The sequence below is a fragment of the Parasteatoda tepidariorum genome, chromosome 4 (assembly GCF_982258835.1).
Source record: "Parasteatoda tepidariorum strain Cologne lab strain chromosome 4, Ptep-v5.0, whole genome shotgun sequence".
NCBI lineage: Eukaryota > Metazoa > Arthropoda > Arachnida > Araneae > Theridiidae > Parasteatoda > Parasteatoda tepidariorum.
The window spans coordinates 91,477,189-91,498,909 of NC_141758.1; the positions used below are offsets into that span (position 1 = coordinate 91,477,189).

Consider the following 21,721-nt stretch of genomic DNA (forward strand, 5'->3'; position numbering starts at 1 on the left):
TTAAATAAATTTTCTTATGGGAACCATGCATGATAAACTCACATAAGCCACAATAATTATCGCACACTTATTTCGATAATAGTTCTTTGAATTTTAAAATTAGTAAATATGGCGAGATTGTCTACTTCTCTTTTATAATCCAGTATTAGGTTTTCTATTCATATTGCGCTTCGTAACAGTAATGTTTTCTTTGGGAAAAACATGAAATTTTGTTAAGAAATTCATCTTTAAATGTTTTAAATTAAAACTATTTATCCAGAACATTTTAAACAGAAAAGTTCAAACTTTTAATTGACCTTTATTAAATATTAAAATTACCTCACCTCGAAACTTAAAATCATCCATTTCAATAAAATCCATTTCACTTACAAGGTCTATTTATTTCCTGAAGCATTATCCTAGATCATTATGATTCATGTTGATATTAAATATTTGAAAGAACAATGCATTCCCAGAGAAGAATCCTCTTCCACCATTTATATTTTGTCCTATTTTCACTTACTTGTACCTCTGAGGTCACGATCCAGCATGTACAATATTATTTTATGACGTTCGGTAATATACTTCAAAAATGGTTCGCATTTTTAAAGCTGTTTTTTTCTCCTCTCTTTCTCTTTAAAGTCTAAATAGGGTCAGGAGCATTGTGTTCCTGTAAAGTACAGATTGCATGCGAGCGATGAAATTGCCAGTTGTCACCTGATATTGAGTCAGTCATCCGTAAATGAATCAGTAAGTTAATGGAGCTCATCGATCATTTCAATATGTTGCCAAGTCAAAATGAAAAAATATTATCCTTCTATATATCATAAAACGAAAATTGTCGTCTTGCCTTTACATGTATTCTCATTGGACAGAAAAATCACATGGTATGATATTTAGTAAACAAAGGAATTCCCGATATTTTTAGCTATCATCAGCCCAGGGTTAGTTAAAGATATAACGATATTTACCTGCTTATACGTTTTTCTCATTTCTGCACTGTGAGATATATATATATATATATATATATATATATATATATATATATATATATATATATATATATATATATAATTCATATTTTGCGGATATAATCGTGTGGGCTGAAGAAAAGATTATATCTTTTTTTTTCCGGTTTTTTAAATAAAATTTCATCCTTTTTTTCCCTTTTTTTTTAAGCTGTTGTTTGTTATTTTTTTACTTATTATTTCCCCCCCCCCTTTTTTTTTCTTTCTTTTCTTTCATATGTCCATAATTTTTCTTTGTTTTTATTCTTCATTTTGAACATATATACCATTCTAACGTAAAATAACCACCTAAATCCGAATATGACCCTGGTTTTTTCTCTTCACTCTTCACTTACCTTTATCTGGAGGCGGGGTATTCCCAGAAAACTATGACTGATGGGCTTAAACAAAGATCATAATAGGATTCAAGAGGTTATTTTACGTAAAAAATAGTAAAAATTATGTCAAGGCTTGAAAGTTTTTTTTTCCTAACAGCGCAGTGTTATTTATTTTTCTCTTAATTATTGGTATTTGTTAGGATTATTTATTTACCATCCTATATTATGTTTGATCCTATATTATGTTAATTTTCTCTGAGGTAATAACCCTCTCTTTAAACTTCTACACCACAACCAACGAGAGAACTTTCATTTATGGCAGATTTAACACTAACCTTGCTGCTCTGCGTATATATGCCGGATGTTAAATCGGTTGCCAAATCGAACTCAACACCGGCATTCTATCAAGGGTTTAGTATATAACATTTCATGATAAAAAATTTTCATTATAATTTTACTATTTCTTTACGATTTTAAATTTATAATAAATTTTATGCAGACCCGCGGTGGCTCAGGGGATAGAACATTCATCTCCCGATAAGGTTTAAGGATATCCTTAGTGGTGAAAATTAATGGTCATATACTCTTTCTTTCGGGCTAACCGTGGGAGGTTTCCCCTCCATGTAACGCAGATGCGGGTTAGTTCCATCAAAAAGTTCTCCAAGATGGCTAGTTTCTCCCAATGCTTGATCCAGGATTTCCCTTCTCTTCAGAGTTGGTTTCGAAATTACTAGTCTCCGGAGTTAAACCTTGTCATAAATTCAGAATTGGGTCGGCTATTCAACACCGGTTATAATTTAAAATAAATTTTATGTAAACAGTCAACACGTGTAATTACAATAAAGAGTACAAAATAACACTTGATAATTCTAACGCAATATTAAGAATTAATTTTTCGCTCTGTTTTCATTATGTTCTTTTTGTCATAGAATATTTGACAAGTTTTTGTAAAAAGCAAGTTCGTGAATTTTGTTAGCATGATAATTGAGCAAAATTATTAGGCTATTAGGTTATTCCAATAGAATCGAAAACCAAATCTGTGTAAATACAATAAAAAAAATTAGTTTTTTCTAATAGTTTAAGTAAATAATTCCTAATTTGATATGTCAATTTATTAATAGTCAGACAAAAAAATTGCAAAACAGTCATGGGGGTTGGTGAGCAAAGCGAACAGAAAGCAGAACCTTCTGGTCTCTTCAGCATTTCTTTTTATTGTAATTTTAGATAAATTATTGATAAAATTCTGAATTATACTTTCAAAGAACATTTATCATCAGTATTAGAATGCGGATACAACAAAAATAACTTTTGAAAAATTATATAATAGCACTAAGTTTTGGGTCAAAGCTTTTAAGTAGCCATTGAAATAAAGAGAATTCCTATAGTTAAAATTTAATTTTAATGGAAACTATATTTTGCTATTTTAAACGTTCAAAAAAATAAACACACTCGTTTAATATAAATTAAACGAATTCCTTAACATGTTCAGAATATTGCTGAGAGGAAAAGTTTGTTTAGAAATCTAAATATAATATCACTTAATTGCATTTCTATATTAATAATTAATATCCTAAATTACACATTCAAAGAAATTGCGATTCGAAGTAGTGTGCAGTTAAAGTAAACAACTATTTTAATACCACCCAGTTATGGGTTAGAATTTTCAAGTAATTACTCAAACATATAGTAATCTTTCTTTTACTTTTTTCAATTATCATTTATTTTCGTTTATTTTATTTGAGATATCTTTTGAAATGGAATTTATTTGCAGTTCTATGCATTTAGATATCAAAATAGTAAACATTATTTATTTTTTTATAATAAATAACGCAGTTACTTGAAAACTGAAGCAATTTTTGTTAAAAAAAAATTAATTAAAAGTAAATTAATAAATCTGCTCTATATACAAATGGTTAAAAGTGTTGGTTTGGAAGAATAATTTTTTATAAATTAAAAATATTCCTGAAATATAAATTGAAAATAATATCAAATAGAAGGAAGAAAATACAGAAATTGTATACTGCTTAAAAAAAGCAAACTTAATAATATCAATTCATGGATCAAAAAATGTGATTATATTTCAAATATAGAAAACTTTATTTTTTTGAATATGGTTTAAGGAAATTTATTTTAGTTTGCGAATTTTAAATTTCAATTTATAAAAATTTTATTAACAATTTAAAACAATATTAATTAACAATACAATTAATATAATAAATATATTAATTACAATGTATTAATTTAAATTATAATTAGTATTAATAATATTAATTAATTATAATTTTATTAACAATATATAATTATTTATATATATATATATTCATATGGGAGCGATATTTGTTTCATAGAACAACTGCTTAAAATCTAACTTTTATTAGGCTCTTTTTTTTAATTTTATAACCTTCGTTGAACAGCCGATGCAATTTTGAGTTTTTGACTACCAATGTTCAACTCTTCAGCCTTGTAATTTTAAACCCCAATCCGGAAAGCAATGGAATACTTGGATCAAGTATTTGGAGAAATTTGCCTTGTGGAGGATATTTTTATGGAAGCTAACCCGCATTTTCATTGCATGGAAAAAAATCTTCCACGGCAAAGGGCTTTTAACCCATGATATTCGTCTACCTCTGAGGATACTTTACGTGACCACTGTGGTCGGTGCAAACCTTGTGTTGAATTCGTATCGACACACTATGCTGGGATTCGAACGTGGATCACCACGGCTCTTTAATAAGTATAAAAGAGTCATGGCGATAAAAATCCTCACGACTTTTTTTTTTACTGAAAACAGAATACTCTTATATTATACACGCACAACTTAACCATGGCCTAGCACACAGTTCCAATTTAAACAACTCTGCCTTTTTAATAGCCGTGTTGGGAATGCCACTTTATTTTAAACCTAGTATGAAGACCTGGACAACGCCTGACCTGTAAACATTCTCTCCAAACTACCGCACCACAACCAACAAAAGGACTGTTTTAACGAACTCACGACCTAGTATGAAGACCTCTAGCTCACTCATACCTTACATGCACCCAAAACTCTATCAAATCTACCTTAAAACTTTTGAATTGCGATATTAAACATGGAATTTCTAGATAAGTCATAAAAACCCTTAATTCCACTCCTCAGCATGCCTTGACTACTCCTGCTCTAGGCTAATGTGCTTGAAAAAAATTTACAAGTCTCTATAATCATCATACAAGCTCCAAATATTACTAGTTTTCATTTGATATTCCGCATAAGAACAAAGTAGGCTCTGAATTGTCATAAATCTAGATTTTTATGACAGTAAGTGTCTAAGCTTTGACATAAATTGGTTGAACAAAATCGATATTTTTCCCCCTTATGAAAATTATCTTAATCATTAAACCTAGAGGGTTTATAATATGTCAACAACTCTTCCTTGTATGTCAAATTACATGACATGTTTATCTTTTAACACAGCTACAAAATAAAAGCTAACTACTTCATTCCTTATTCAGTGATTTAAAAGTTATTCATTCACAATGATCATGTATTCTTCTATTTCAGGTTAAAATATCCCGTGGTGATGATTTAGTTCTGAAAAACTTAAGCGAAGACTTAGCTCTTGATGACAGTTGTAATGAGTGCCTTCATTCCGAAATCCCATCACCCGTGGAAAGTGACGTCATTTTGACTAATTTGGAAGAGCAAAGTACGGTATCGGATCAAGTTTGGGACAGTTATCAGGTAATGATTATTCATGTTATCTTTTAATCAGTTTAACCTTCTTTTTTTCCTTTTAATAATTAATCAGGATTTACTAATTTTAATCTTTTTGTTCGGAAATTCTTTGTGCTATATTTCAGTGTTTCATACCGTTACGTTTTATGAAATTATTTTATTAAACTCTTTATTATATAGATTTAAAAAAATATATTTCCGTATTTATTATGTTTGTTATTTATTTATTTATTTTTAACTTTTCATGCCATATAACTATTTTTACGCGTTTTTTTATTAAAATTGTTTTTTTTTTTTTCTCATGAATTTAAAATTATAAGATTTATCTTACTTAGATAACTATTTACGAAAGTTTTCAATGCATGTTATTGTAAACAAAATTGTATTTTTATAGTTTTTTTTTAAATTTAAAAAATTAGGTATGAAGATAATATTTTAAAAATTATTAAGCGTTGAAACTTAACTGAAATTAACTAATTGCTAATAATTGAATAAATTCAAAACTTATAATTATTAAAATGCACCTTATAATAGTTTATAACTTGTTAATACTCTAAATAAACAATTTATTTTCAATTAACATTTATAGAGTATATACATAATGTTGTGTATCGATTTAAAAATCAAAATTCAAATATCAATTATTCAACATATTATACTACCAAAATAAAATACAAAATAAACACACTATGAATAACATTTTGAATATTCCTCAAAATATCCGTTTTATAACTGAAGTTCATTTTCAAGTTACACTTATCTAGCAGGTTTCCATTTCGGTTGTTTTCAATTTACTTAATTTATATTATTATACATATTACTCGAACGGTGACTTATTACATTGATAGAATCTGTAAAATAAGAAAAAAATAAAAACATTTGTAAAAAATTGCATTTTTACCGGACAATAAAATAGTTTATAGAGACTTATACCTGTCGCTAATCTGTAGATCTGTCCCGAAAACAATGCAATTAACTCTTACTTATCTTGATCTTCATAAACATTTTTCCCGACTATTTGTTTTTTCGATATGCTTTCTCTCTATAATCTCTGTAAAATCTGATTTTTGGCTCATTTAAGCTAGAAGAAATAGCCTATAAAGAAGTAAGGAAGTTTAACTGTACTCATTAACAATGACCTTATGGCTAGCAATGTTGATAAAAATCAATTAAGATTTATACTGAATATATACACATATATACACACATCTATTTTACACATTTAAGTACGTTGCATTGACATTTTACATGAACTGGCCTTTAAAAACATACTAAAATTACTAATTTTGCAAATGGTGAAGCAACATATTCTGTATATGATTTCTATTTAAATTTTGAAATTTCATCCGATATAATAGGACCTATTGTATAATACTTAACTATTCCATCATACTTTTTTATAGGAAATGCCTTACTTAAGCGAAGGTTATTCGGAGGCTACAGTTGATGAAGAAGCTCTTCGGAAGTTGACAGAATTTGGAGATGATTATGGATCCGCCATTGGTCAACCTCTGAGATTCATCAATTCCTCAAATAACAAAACGAATAAAAACGATGCACCAAGGTCGCCTAAAAAATCATCAAAGGTATATTAGATAATTATTTTTGGTATTAATTTGGCTAATTTTTTAAATGTGCTTTGTATGAGGTTCTATTGTATTGATTAATTCGGGTGGTGAAAAGGAGGATTTAATAAAATTAACTTCAAAGTTTAAAAATAATTTGTTGTGACACTGTACTTCTTTTATCAGTTAATCTTGGTATATATTTATTAACAGTAGTTGATATTTATGGTGTTCCCTGTTGTTATTCTGACATTTGCAATTTTGTTATTTTTTGAAGCAAACAATTTAAATAATCACTGTTTGATGTTCACTCCGAATTGATGACTTTTGAAACACTGACAGATTTAAAAATCTTTAAATTAAGCAATTTTTCAGAAACGATAGTGTGTATTAAATATTTTCACAATATTTTTTAGTGTAATATTCATTTAAAAATGTTTATTGGTATATTTTTTAAAATAATTATACATTAAAAAAAGCTCAATATCTATTCATATTATAATATTTTGAGTGATATTTTTTAAAATTATTTTAAACAGTTATTTTATTTTTCGATTCTTCAAAAAATCATGTTTTACGAAGTAAATTTGGATATAGCTTTATAAAAGATTAATTTAAACAACATTTTTCATATCTTAAAGTAAATTTCAAATGATTATTTAAAAATATGTAAACATTTACAGGACTTTTTATATCAAGTTTTGAGAAGTCTGTATAATTTCATAAATTTTTAATGAGTATGCTTAAAAAATGTCACAGTACTTCTATTTTGTTACTCGCAGGTAAAAAGGTTTAACAAAAAAATATAGCATTTTGAAAGGAGAATACCTTTAGAATCTGAATAAATAATTATTATTTAACAAACTATTAACGAAAAAAAAATCCTTTGAGCAACGGAAAATATTTTAATAATATATATGGTCAGGAGGGGTAAAGTGTGTTCATGGGGTATATGGTGTATATGGGGTATATGGCCTTTTAAATTGAGCTAATTTGTTTAATATTTTTAGAGACATTTACTGGGAAACTGGGATTGCGACAAGCGTTTTTATTTTAGTTTAAGAACGGATAAAAAAAATTAATGTTTACAAACTATCTATTTATGAACGTAGCTTATTCAGTATGCTAATTTAAGCTGTTCATGAACTTTCTTCTAATATCATTAAGAATATTAATTTTAGTTTAAAATGGTAGAAGAACATCTAAAGTACAAATATACGTAGAAATTCAAGAATAAATTTCAAAGTTATTTTTATTATGAATTGTTTTCTGAGGTGAGGTAAAGTGTGTATATGGTTAGGCTTAGCTAAGTATTGTATGATGGGGATATTTTTTTTTACTTCTGTTTCAGCCTTAGCTCCAATGCTCTAAATTTTATAATTATATGCTTTAAAAAATAATTTGCCTGTTTGATTATAGCCCTGCACAGTAATTTTAACACTAAAAACAAAATTTCTTTTAATAAGAGAGTAGGGGGGAAATAGATATATAACTGACATGTAGTACGATTAAAAAAATTACCAAAATAGCTTAATAGTACAACTTAGTAAGCACATTTAAAGATATAGATGAGTTTTCATGCAAGCTTCTGCCTACATGTGGCAGTTTTTTCATGGAATTTTTTTTTAAATAGCCATATTGAATAAAAATACATGTTTGCTAGAACAAATAGTAAAAACACTTACATTAATACTACTATAAACATTTATTTTTATACTCTCATTTATAATTTAAATAAGTCAAAAACTATTACACTTTCATTGCTTTTTGATGTAATTGAGTAGAATTTAGCAAAATGAAACCGAAGTGAAACCTTATTTTGATAGCCATGAACATTGACTCTTTAATTTTAAAATTTGAAAAATAAATTATTTTTAGCAATTATTTTTTAAATGTAATCGTGATGCATTTACTGAACACCATTTTCCTTTCTAAAACAATATTTAACTACGTTTTTTAATGAAATATATACTAATTTTGGAAGTATATCCACTTTAACCCAGAGTGGGTACATCAAAACATTTTCCTTTGAATGCATTACCGTAAGAAAATAAACAAAATTTATAATTTATGCTTTATATTTAATCTATATGAATCCATTGTGAATAAAATGCATCAAAAGTTAAGGTAAAATAAATTTTATTGTTTGATTTTTGAGTCTTCTTTTCTTTTCTTTTTAAAAAAAATAAAAAAGCTTAATTTTATATACACTTTACACCACCTGATCCTATGCTGTAAAAATATTTACAAGAATATTAAAAATGTAAGTTAAATAAAAATTTAATTGCAACTATGATTAAAATAATTTGCCTTCAAAGATACATATTTGAGAATTATGATTCCACGATTAAAAACACACTAAGCTGAAAAAACAATTTACCATACACTCGTCATTCCACTATATAATTCTTACGAATGCGTCAACAGTACAATTGTGCAGAAGGAAAAGTGAACTTACTGAATAACTTTGTTTTACTGATCAGATTTTCAAATACTTGGACTCAATCTTAATGTTTTAAAAGCAAAACCTTAAATACACTTATTAATAGGCGCGAACGACATTCTAAGTAACGGAATCAGACACTAAAACGTGTTTTCTCTGAATAAGCATTTTTTTTATCCTGACTAATTCGGATTCTTTGATCCTCGTAATATGGGACCAGGGGGTAATCGCAATTTGTAAAATTCGGGCTGAATTATTTGGTCAGAAGAACGGTTGAAATTTTGGACCCCTTAATGCTAATTTTACTTTTAATGTAATTTATGATATCTCAAAAGCTTTTGAAGCAAATCGAAAATATTTTTAACCCAGATATAAAATTTGTCTTACCCAAAGATAATTTCATGCAAAACATAATTTTTAATTATCTTTTTTATTATTTTTGAAAAAAAAGTTTTTTTATTTTTTTGAAGTACAAATTTGTGCATCATTTTGGAAAAAATAATTTTAAATGGCAGAAAGCAAAATTTGAGCACAAACAGTCAAATAGTTTCCGAGTTACCAAATTTAATCTTTAGTCGAATATATTTAATTTTTGATTTTACAAGAATTAGATTTCGTTCTAATTTAGTATTTTGCCGTTTAAAATTAAATTCTTTAAAATTATGTAAAAGTTTGCTTACCTTTTAATTCAAAATATTCAAAATTCTTTTAAATAAATAGTAAAGAAATAATAATTATCAAAAATTATTTTTTGCTTTGAATTATCTTTGTCTAAACGTATTTTATAGGTATTTCTCATTCGTTTGAATATTTTTTCAAACATGGCGAAATACACAACAAAGTAAAATTAACTATAAAGGGTCCAAACTTTCGACCGCTCTCCCGATGAAACTATTAGGGCCCTATTTTCGAGATCGCGGCTACTACTCATATTTTGAGGTCAAATATCCAAAAACTTCGAAAAAAGTTTTTTGTTAAATATAATGTTTATTTAGGTCTGATTTTGTAACGTTAAATACCATCTGCATTAATTAATTATATTTAAAATGGAATATATCTGAAAATCCGATGTTATTCAAGTTGATCGCTTTTTATTTTTCCCATCAATAATCTTAGAATAATGTTCGTCATTATTAATCTTGACAAATTAAGTAAGGAAATAAAGAATGTTCTCTCTTTTCTATAAAAAAAAGAAGAAAATTATGTAAATCGTTACAGACTGATAAAACACCTGATGATAGTATTTTTGTTAACTTTTTCAACAAAAAATCTTCATCAAAACATAAACTTTTTTTAATTACTTTGTTTTCTTCATAAATTTTTGAGATATATTTAAATTTCATAAAAGTAGTCGTCATGAATAAAATAGTCGAATTTCAGCTATTCTAATTGAAATAGCTATAATTACATGCATTGTATCTTGTATTTTCTTGGTATTTCATGTTTATAGTGAATTTTTGCTCATAAACTACAGTTTCGTTATTAATTTTAATTTTTTAAAAATGTTAAAAAAATTTAATTTATTTTCTTATCCTAACACGTTGCCATTTTTTTATAATTTCTTTGTTAGAATTATTATTGACCTTCTTTATTAAATCTTTAACGACTTAATCTTATTTACAATAAGTACTAACATTGGAAGAATAAAAAAAAAACTATTATTTTAGGAATTACTTTCTCACTAAGCTTCTTTTGTGATTTCGTTAAATTTATATCAATACCAAATTGCCGTTTAAGATAATGATCTTAAAAAGTTAATTCCATAAATAAGAAGATCAAATAGTTTCGAAAATTATAAAAATACTTCTTAAATACACACAATTCAACTTTTCAATTACGAAACCTTTCATATAACATTTAACATTCAACATTTTTCCTTCTTATTTACATTTCAGTCTTCCTTGATCAGCCATGGACAGAGATTATACACCTTAAGCAACGAGTCCGATTCTGATTCGGAAGATTTACATCACGTCATTGAAGAAGCTAAGAAAGCCTTGCATTTTGCACGTGCCACTCACAAGTCTGCCGATTCCCTAACGTCAGCGGAATACGTAAGTTATTATCATACATACAATTTCTGAATTATTTTTTCCCATCCTTTGTTTTCTCTAATCAATAGCTGCAAAAAACAATGCAAAGAAAGTCTTTTTATTGACTAATGACAATTGCGTGAAGGTATTTGACGATTAATGATCTTCCTTAACTATTGTATTACTATAAATAAAATTGTTTTTTTTACTGTAGTTAATGGTAACTTTAAATAGTTTAACCTTGATTGTAGTGCTTTTCTTTCATTTTACGGCCGTTAAATTTATATAAATTCAATTCAATTTTTTTTTTTTTTTTTTTTTTTTTTTTTGTGATAGAATTAACCTTGCTAGATATTATTCGAGATAATTTCTTAAATCAATGCATTTCGAGGTAAAATTCATCGATAAATTTTCCAGAAATTTCGGTAATGTGGAACATTCTTGAAAGTGTGAAAACGGCTGTTTTTTGTTCTTTGAAAATTTAATGTTTCGTTAATTTAGCAGTTTTTAAATTGATATTTTTGCTTATTGTTTATTTCTGTAATTGTTAAGCTAATTTGTTTATTTCTGTAAATTATTGATAGTTTGTTGTTTTATAATTTTAAAAAATTGTTCCTTTCTGTATTTTTTTTATTACTTTTACTTTTTGCTACTTTTTATTAATTTTATTATTTAATAAAAATATAAGTTATTAAATAATAAGTATATTTATTTATTTGTAAGTTAATAAGTTTATTTGTTAATTGCTGTATACCTTTTTCGTGCTCTTTTAAAGATGGTTAAAAAATAAATATGAAAGCAAAAACACTCCTAGTTCATTAATTTATTTTTTTAGTATATTATGCTATGAATTTAAAATAAATGTTAAAACTTTAATTTAAAGTAGTTAAAAAGAATTTAGAGAACTTTAAACTAAATTGAGTTAGAAACAAAATAAGGTTCTGCATTTTCTGTTTAAAAAAATTGGAATAAAAAGTTACCTATTGTTACTTATTTGAAATATTTCCCCTTATTGAATCAATGTTGAAAGCATTGTTAGTTATGAGAAATAGTAAATGGGGTTAACCTGAAATAATATAAGAAAAATCATGTCTTGTGTTGATAACATAAGAGAAAGATTTCCATACTATTACATTTATTCATATTTCTAAAGAAATTATCTTTATAACTTATAGTATTTAGATAATGCGATTTATTATTCATATCAATGACGTTTAAAGCTGTTAGAGGTTTGAGGGACCGAGAATAAATTACATACGGAAAATAGTGTTTTCAAACACCCTATACCTAAGAAGTCGCAATAAATTTATAACTAGTAACAATTATTTTGGTTATTATATGAAATATTTGCACAAAATTTCGTAAGCCTAGTTTAAAAATTTACAGAAATATGGACTTTTTTAAAAAACCTAATTTTTATTTTGTTTTACTTTTTTTTTTTCGTTTTTTTTCTTGCTATAACTTAACACTAGATTGCCCAAGGAAGTCATTTTGACTGCATTTTAATTTCAATAAGAAAAACAATGATGCATATAATGACGCAATTTCTTAGAATTTTGTGACTTTTTGCACAACATATAATTTTATTATTGTTAATATTTACTAATAACTTGTTGTATAACTATAAATAATATAAAAAATATTAAAAATTAATTTTAAACAAATTTCTTTACACATTATTCATTCTTTCACAATCCAGTCATTTTGACTGCTTTTGGATAAGATAGGTATATACTAAGTTTCAGTCTCTCTAGTGTTAAGAAATATTTAATGAAATTAAACAAAATTTTTAAAGCAATTTAAAATTAATTACAAACTTTCTGCATTAAAGATTAAAGATATTCTTTGAAAACTAAGCAATATATAAGTAATTAAATTGGAAAAACATTTTTTCCTTTTTTAAAAAATAAAATTTATATGTTTTTGTTAAAAAAAGATATTTTATGCATATTACGTAATCAATGATAATAGAGTAAAATTTTATTTCATTTTTATGGTGGCGCCATCTTTTTGAAGAACAACTTAGTATTTTCAACTGAACGATTTGAGATGGCGTTTTCTTCACGCTATTTTACAAAAAAAGCAACAAAACTTACACAACAACGTAACATTTTTTTTAAACTTAAATGTTTCTCTTCTTGTTTTTCTTTGGAACTTAAAACCAATTAATTCCAAAAATTAAACAATTTCCGAAGCGCGTGATTTTTATCCTTTTAAACTGTTTTTTATTCTTTTAGTAAGTTACAATACAAACCGTGATCGCAACGCCAACAAAAATTACAGGCAGTCATGAAATCGCCTTTAAACAATCTTTTAAAATTTATTTTTAAAGTTATTTTTATAATTTTTGTCTAATATACAACCGTTAAGTAATTCATTTACGTAAATTCCGTAAGATGGCACTACTTTCAAGGACATACGGGCAGCTGTTTATCACGTGTCACTTAAAAAACTTTAATATTTGTTAAAATTAAACTAATATCTATATAAGCATCAAAACTAATGCTTAGATTCTGAAAACTTTTATTCTTATTTTTCTTCGTAGTCGTTACTATTCGGATTTTATTTGTTTCATAGAAATGTAAAAAAAAAAAAAAAATGCTTGTTTTGAGAACTATTCTAAAATTAGAATTTCGAGCTCGAAATATCTCCTGACGGAACGGAGATCATGATACTGTCCTTCGATGAAAACAGGTATTTTAAATCAATAATTTAATGACAAGATTAAATTATTATTGTTTTTAGACAAATTTTATTTTTATGTTTCAGACGTTAGATTTTGTTCTATATATTTCATTCATTATTTATATATTTTTATAGTTCAATAAGTTATAATTAGTCATTTTAATGCCTGATACTCGAATCTACAGGTAATTTAAATACTTAGAAAAACTTTCGGATCCTGGAAGCGTCAGAATTTGTTTATAAATTATGAATAAAACTAATTCATTAATAATATATATTCCTAAATGTTTTAAGTTAATTGCAACTATAATTTTATACAACTGAAATAGTATTGAATGTAAAATTCAGTAAATACATAATAATTAGATTTTTTTTAAAAAACTATTTGATTTTTCACTTTTAAACTAAGGGAAAAAGCACGTTATTCGTTTTTTTGTTTTCATTTGCGTTTTTTATTATTTAAATTCTTTTATTATTGATTAAATTATTTGTTTCATGTTTGGTTTTATGTCAATTAATTTTTAAATGTTTTGGAAAATAGATAATTGATAGAAACATAAATAAAAATATCTATTTTTTTCTTTAAATCTGTTGTAGACTAAGGTTTTGTTTTCGGAATAAATAGAAAAATGTAGTAATTGTTTGAGGCAGACTTTTGACATAAGTAAAATTTAATAATACAAGTGAAGAAAATCAAGTCAAAGTTTTATCATTTTGAGTTTTTTAGTTTTTCTTGCCTAAAATGTTATGACTAGTTATGTTAAGCCCGTAAGCCAAAAGTTATATAAATTTGTTTGCTTAGCGTTAAAAGACCACGTCATGTGATTTAATTTTTATTTTTTAAATTGTTATTTGGTTAATATTTTTCAATAAATAAATATTTATAATAATAAATATTTATAAATATTTATAATTATTAAATAAATATTTAATTCAAAAATAAAGAACCAACTCGAATTTTTTCTGAAACTCCGATGATTATAGTAATAAGCCAGGCTAACAATTAATAATAATTAAAAATACGACATACATCAATAATAAAAAAGTGTTATTTTCTCCAAATTAACAAATTCAGAATGCTCTCAAACTATTAATACTACAAGCATATTTTTTCTTCTTGCTGTAATTTTCTATAATAATAATTTATCAAATTTAGAATGTTATAAATTTTCAAAATTGTAAAGTTTTAGCTTGTTTTGTTGTATCGTAAATTGCAAGGAAAACGTAAATAGATAAATACTGTTTATGACATTTATTTTATTTATTTCATTATGAATTAAATCATTGCTCAAACAAAAAAATTCCTTTCATTTAATAAATAAATAAAGGTCAATTTATCTTTACTGAAGGTCAATAATGATTCCTGATTTTGGCATTGATACTATCGTCCTACTTAGAACTTGACATAACGTTATTATGATTTCACAGTTAGTATTGGGCATCAGAGAAGGCGTTTGGATGGAAAAAATAAAAATGATTCGGAGAATAACCTGTTTTATAACGCCCACCTGCTTTTTGTCACGTTTACTTTTAATCTATTCAATTTCTTTCTAACTTCATATTTAGTTTTCACAACAACAGACTTGTAGTTAAATTGCCTGTATTACTACATTTTCATTTGGGCTTAACTGGTATGTTTATTACTGGTCTGTTTTGGGCTCAACTGTTTGAAAATGATTTTGATTTCGTCGCGTTAACTTCTTTATTTGAAATTTAATAGTTTGGAGTAAAAAATGTAAGTATTGTAGATTAGTTAAATAGAGAAACTCGAATGTGCAATTAGTTTCTATGTTGTAAAAATTATCACGGCTTATGTTAAAGTATATCGTTCAAATAGTTTATTAGTTGAACCTTTTTTGTTTTATATTAAACCATTTAGTATAAAATCTCGGAAACTTGTATGCCGTTGTCGCAATAAATTTAAGCAGTTATATTTCAAAGTGCAGCAATATTTTTAGCAATAATTACCGATTATAAACAAACTCATTAAAAAGGAGCTATTTTTAAATCGACTATTAGCCCTTACTGATAAATATTTAACATTCTTGCATGTTTAAGCAGCTTATTATTAAAATTTGATGCAAACCTGCATTGGTTGTTTCAATGTTGATAAAAAAAGTATTGCTGCTTTGATAAAAATATTTAAATTCTGTGTAAACGTTGGTTTAGATTAAATTTTTATTTCATTTTAATTGAACAATAATTATATTAAAACTCGGAAATTTGCGCTTAATTTTGCAACTTTAGTAGTAGCAAATTTTAACAGTTTCATACTGTTCAAACAGTTGATTTTTTTTTTTGGGGGGGGGGGAGGTGGCATAAATCAGTATTAACGGTATAAAAAGGTTTTATTTTAATTTGGATACTGCTTTTAGTTTTAAAAATAGTATCTTTCAACAGTATTTTAGACTAGTCGTGCTAACAGTAGTATTTTACAATAGTAATTACTACTTTTAAATTGTATGACTAAAATAGAATTTCACATTTGTTCATTGTTGAATTTATAATATTGAATTTCATATTTGTTTCTTCTTTTTTATACACAATTGTTGATAAAATGAAATTCTTGAATTGAATTGACGAATTCCAGAATTGAAGATCAGAATATTTTTAAATTTAAAAGAGGACTTTCCCACTTTCAGAGGCTCATATCTCATTTTATCGTTCAAATGCTAATCTTATCCTACGGTTATGCTCCTTCCGATAAAAATTAACTGTTAAAATATTATTGCATTTCTTGATCAAAATCTTTTATTGCCACTAAATTTTAGCAATAAAATTTAAACTTCCAAAATTTTCGCTGCTATTGTATATTTCTTTCATACCATAGCATATATTATTCTTATGAGTAATTAAGTTTTAAGCACATTAGTTACAATAAAATGGTATTTTATTTCAGGATTTTAAAATTTAAGTTATGTTAACTAACATCTAAATATCGAAAAAATTTTATTTATACATATTTTCTATATAAAGTTAATTTTAATTGCAGTGTCAAATTCACGTTTTTCTCTATAATAGAAAATAAAAATGATAATCCTTGTTCGTTTTTTATCAGTTCTTCTCTAAATAGTTAGGGTCAAAGTAATTGGTAGTGATGGTTAGATTCCTAGTAATAAACGAGTAATTTCTGCGAATAGTTAGGGTCCTTAAGGAGAACCTTTTTCATTACTCCTGTTTTTCCATTAAACTTTCTAAACTGAAAAAAGAAAATTATTAAAACAATTTTTTTTCCTTTTTTTTGTCTATGAATATTTTATATATCTTTGAATAAGATAGCCAAGTATCATAATTAGTTGCAAAGTATAAATAGAAAAAAAAATTTCAGTATTTTCTATGACTGAAAAGTTTAAAAAATGGCTTTCAACAATTTCAATGCTTAAAAAAACATTTTCGTTTATTTTAATAAATAAAAAAAGCATTCATTAATTTTAATAATAATAAACTATTTATTTTCATATTATTTTATCCCTTTCTATTGGTCTTTTTGTTAGTTATTCAAAGGTATCGAAACGTAGCGTTTAACAATAAATCCAACTATTCCCATAAGAGGCTACTCAATACAAAACCATTCATTAAACACAAGTGTTTTTATCACGTTTCTATTTATGAAGTAATTCAATCGAGATTTCAAACAATTGACCAGTAATTGATATAGGGTTATAAATAATTTGATTCACTTCTCACGCGTTCAACTTGTTCGTTCGTAATCCACTCCTAGACGCAACCTAACACAAATAAAGCAGGATATTTTTGAATCGTGACGAAACAAACGATTGTAATGATCACGACTAAAATATATTCATGACCTTTTTCATTACTCAACAAGTGGTTTATGATGACTTGGCATTGCGCCATGATCAATGTTAAAAGAAGTAAGGAATACTTAAATGATGTAAGCATTGTTTAGTTAGAGGATGTATACTTTTTTCCTATTCAAAAATAAACGTCGCTTTTATGATCTGTGTCTGTTTGTAATTTTAAATAATTAAATTAACGTTTGTGTGACAAGACAATTCAAAAGTATGTATGTCAAGTTCAAATTTTTTGAGATATTTATTGAATCTGTTCATGTTATTTATTTATTTATTTTTTTATCATTTAGATGGTGACATTTTTACTGTCATTGTTATGTAACATGGCTGACAATTTCATTGTCACTGTTTTGTTCCATGGTTGACATTTAATATTATTTTTTTTTGTATTTGTGTTAGCTGTAACTTTGATTTTAATTTTAATACCAATTAAACGGTTTATTAACAAATCACTTAGTCTTAATTTTATTTTATTAATTTGTTCATAAAATATCTGACGCATTTAAATAGGAAAGGCTAGAAATTAAAAGAATTGGCTTAATTAGTTTTGACAACACTATACTAGGGTGTTGTAAGGTGCTATATACTTACTATGGTGTTGCGTATAAAATATTATAGCTCGGTCATTTTAATTTTTTTTTTTTTTGAAAAAGGAAGCATAATATGGTTATTTTAACTATTGAGCGACATATTTGGTATTTAATAGTCTTTTTTTTAAATTTATTTTTTAATCACTCGATGTTTGGAATTTTCGTTTTTTAATTCATTTTTTATATAACTATTTGTTTTAAATTGATTAACAGTTAAAGCAATTGTTCTTTTAATTAAATGTAATATTCTTAACTGTTCCTCCTAGTTTCAATTTCGACTTCTTTTTTTTTTTTAAGTGATAAGCGTTTTATTTATTCGACATTTTTTTCCCTTTTGGTTGTTTATTTCTCGTCTTTTAAAGTTTATATTTATTAATGTAGTGCACACCTTAAATATCAAAGTGTAAAACTAAAATTGAGTTTGGGAAATACTGTTATGAGCACGGCTCGAAAATTAAATTGGCCGATGTGAGCGCGACATACATTTTTTGCCCTTATATATCTGGTCAAGCATGTAAATATTCAGTGATATCGTAAAATGCCGATTAATCTATCTTCCCACAAATTTTGAAGAAGTCCTTGGAAACTACGAATCAAGGACACCGAAAAAAGTTAAACAATAAAATCTATTATATTTTATAAGACCTAAATATCATTGAATTTAATTATCTAAATTTATTAAACAAAGCTTTAAAATTTTTTAGTTCTATAATAATGCTTATTTTTATTTTAAAAAAAGTTTATAACTGCATAATTCAAGCATACACATTTAGTGCCTTGTGTTAAAATATTTGATAATTTTTTTGAAGAATTTAATTCAAATGCGCATAAATATCAGTTGTCATAATTGTCTAAAAATCAGAGTAAATAATTGTATTTTTTTATATATTTATTTCTAAATAAATACTTTCGTTTTAAAATGCCTTTCTTCTTTATTTAGAATATTTTATATTTGAATTTTATGACTTAATGTCACTTACTTTACTTTAATTCATTCGTCCATGAAAATGATATAAAAATTGCTGTCTCCTTTTAAGATTAAGTTTTCTTATGCCTTATGGTTATCCTTAAAAAAATGATAATACATCAAAAATAAAGTTTCCTTCTTTTCGAAACTATAAAAGTCCATAATTTCCCTATAATATGCAACAGCTGTGTTTTCAAATCTATTTTCCCCTTAAAATCATGTTTTTGTTAGTATTTCATTTCAATTACTTTCTATTTTTAATACAACGGAATAAAGAAGGGTTCATTTTATTTTTTCAGAAAAATTTATTCTTTTCTATTTCAAGGAAACTTAGAAGCCGTTATACGTTTTTGCCAGGATATTAAAAGTTAGCGAAATGTTCTCTGAGTGGTTAATTCTCTGTACAATTTAATAAATGCGTAAATACAATTTTATGCATTTTGGTTTCAGTGTAAATAATTGTGTTCACATATTGACTACAGTTTCAGTTTCATTTAAGTTAAAAGACACTTTTAGTAGTTTTTTTAATGATTTTTGCTGTTAGAAATATTTTTTTTCTAAATGTTTTATAAAAATAAATTTGGATCAAATGTTTTTCATTTGATTTTGTAAACATGTTTTGAACTGCTGTCATTTCTTTCGAGTGAGTATTTTAAATGTAATAATATAATGAGTATACTACATTTATTAAAAAAAAACTTCACTTAAAAAATTAGGATGTGATGAATATTTGCTTAATTATCATATTTTCTGTTTCATTATTTAATTCATAATAAAATTTCAATAAAAAATAGAAAAATTTTTACACTTTATTTTGTTTTTGAGGTTTTTTTTATAAATTTATCATTTTAAAATAAAAATGTAACGCAAATCAAGAGACGACCTATTAATATCAGCTTTTTTTTAAAAAAAATATATATAGAAGATTTTAAAAATAAATTCGCGTGCCCCTCCCCCCAAATTTATCGTCATGCTGCAGTGTTTCCCAAAGTGTGGTGCGCGTACCCCTACAGTTTAGGGGGGCGGTACGCGTTCTTATGCGAAATATCTTGCAGCAAACGAAAATTTCAAAACATTTTATTTAAAAATAAAGTTAGCCATGAAAATTTACGATTACGTATTTTTCTCTTGGCTATTTTTTGCAGAGTTAACAGTTAATAATTAGTGGTGTCAACAGCCGGTTGAGATTTTTAACTTTTGAGCAACTTTTTTATAGTAAAAAATACATTCATTTTTTTATTAGTGGTACACAGCGTTACGAAAAATTTAGAATGGGTACACAAAAGTCGTAAGTTTGGGAAACACTGCAATACAGCATTGATTGGTTCAGTTTTTTTCTTTTGTTTTTCTTTTCCACAGAATATTGACATATACATGCTTACACAGTGATAACTGTTAGGATTTTACTTTTTCCACTTTAAAATGCGTCCGTGCTACAAATTTCCATTCAATTTCTTTCATTTCTATATTTTTTTTCCACTGACATTTTGTAAAGTGTTATAAAAATAATTAATATGATATTAAACAGGCATACGTTGTTTATTCATAAACTTTCGGGATAACTTATGTATTTGTATTATTTTATTGAATTTAAAAAAATAACAATATTTTGCCTCAAGGAGTTTTACTTGGGTCTGAAGTTGTTTGGATCGACTTGGAGTTAAATTATTTATCTATACATTTCTAAACACTCAACTAGAGAATTTCGAATTCTTATATAGTGAATTTATCTACATCGTATAAAATGGTTTCGTTTTTAATGTAATAATTGTGTCTTTCTGTGAATGATAAGAATAGATAAAATGGGAAATAGCTATAGAATACATAGATTGCTTATCGATTTCCAGATTAAAACAAAAGATCTTTTTTGCGTCAGTTCAACTTTTGAAAAACTTCTTAATTGTTTATAATGTATTGATATGATTTACATATTGTTATTTGAGCCCTAAATATAACAACTCTGAACCATGTCAATAAACGAACAGCCTGAGACGAAAGTAAGATTGTATGCTTAAAGTTTATTTTTCATTATTAATTAGATCGCCAAATTCATCTTTACATCTTTATATTTAAACGATTTATATTATAACGATAGTTACTTTTATATGCTTTAAGTGCGTGAAATTAAACTATAACAAGGGCTCCCCTTACTTTCCAATGTTTAAGAGGCTAATTTTCTATCATAAGCTGAAATAGTAGACTTTCTGCTTTTAAATTTATTAATAAAATCTTCCAGCTGATTTTTACTATGTTTGTGAACATTAAATATTATTTTTTAAGTGAATACAAGTGATGGTTCATAGATCCCCAAAATGTTTTAAATATGCTGATAATAGACTACAAAGAGTTCAATTCTTGTACGACACAAAACATTTCGCTGGTAAAATGCGTAAAAATGGTGTCAGGAAGATTTACTGATTTTATTTTATTTATTTATTTATTTATTTTCGTGGGTGGCGTTTTTCTTTTTTTCCTTGAACAAAATGAGTGAGAAACAGCTTTTTATGTTTTGCCTTTTTGCCATCATCTTTATTTTGCAGTGTCCAAAAAGAACAATACATTTTAAAATAAAAATAAAAGTTTTCAT

The 21,721-nt window shown here is 25.9% G+C and overlaps 1 protein-coding gene across 3 annotated transcripts in view; it reads left to right on the plus strand.

Annotated features, from left to right (window-relative positions):
* LOC107444534 (uncharacterized) overlaps positions 1-21,721 on the plus strand; it is a 399,483-nt gene that overhangs the window by 340,509 nt on the left and 37,253 nt on the right. For all 3 annotated transcript variants that reach the window (XM_043043210.3, XM_087161611.1, XM_087161612.1), the window contains 3 exons: positions 4,863-5,042; positions 6,440-6,622; positions 10,940-11,098. In XM_043043210.3, coding sequence (XP_042899144.2) covers positions 4,863-5,042; positions 6,440-6,622; positions 10,940-11,098 — 522 coding nt within the window. The remainder of the gene's footprint in view (positions 1-4,862; positions 5,043-6,439; positions 6,623-10,939; positions 11,099-21,721) is intronic.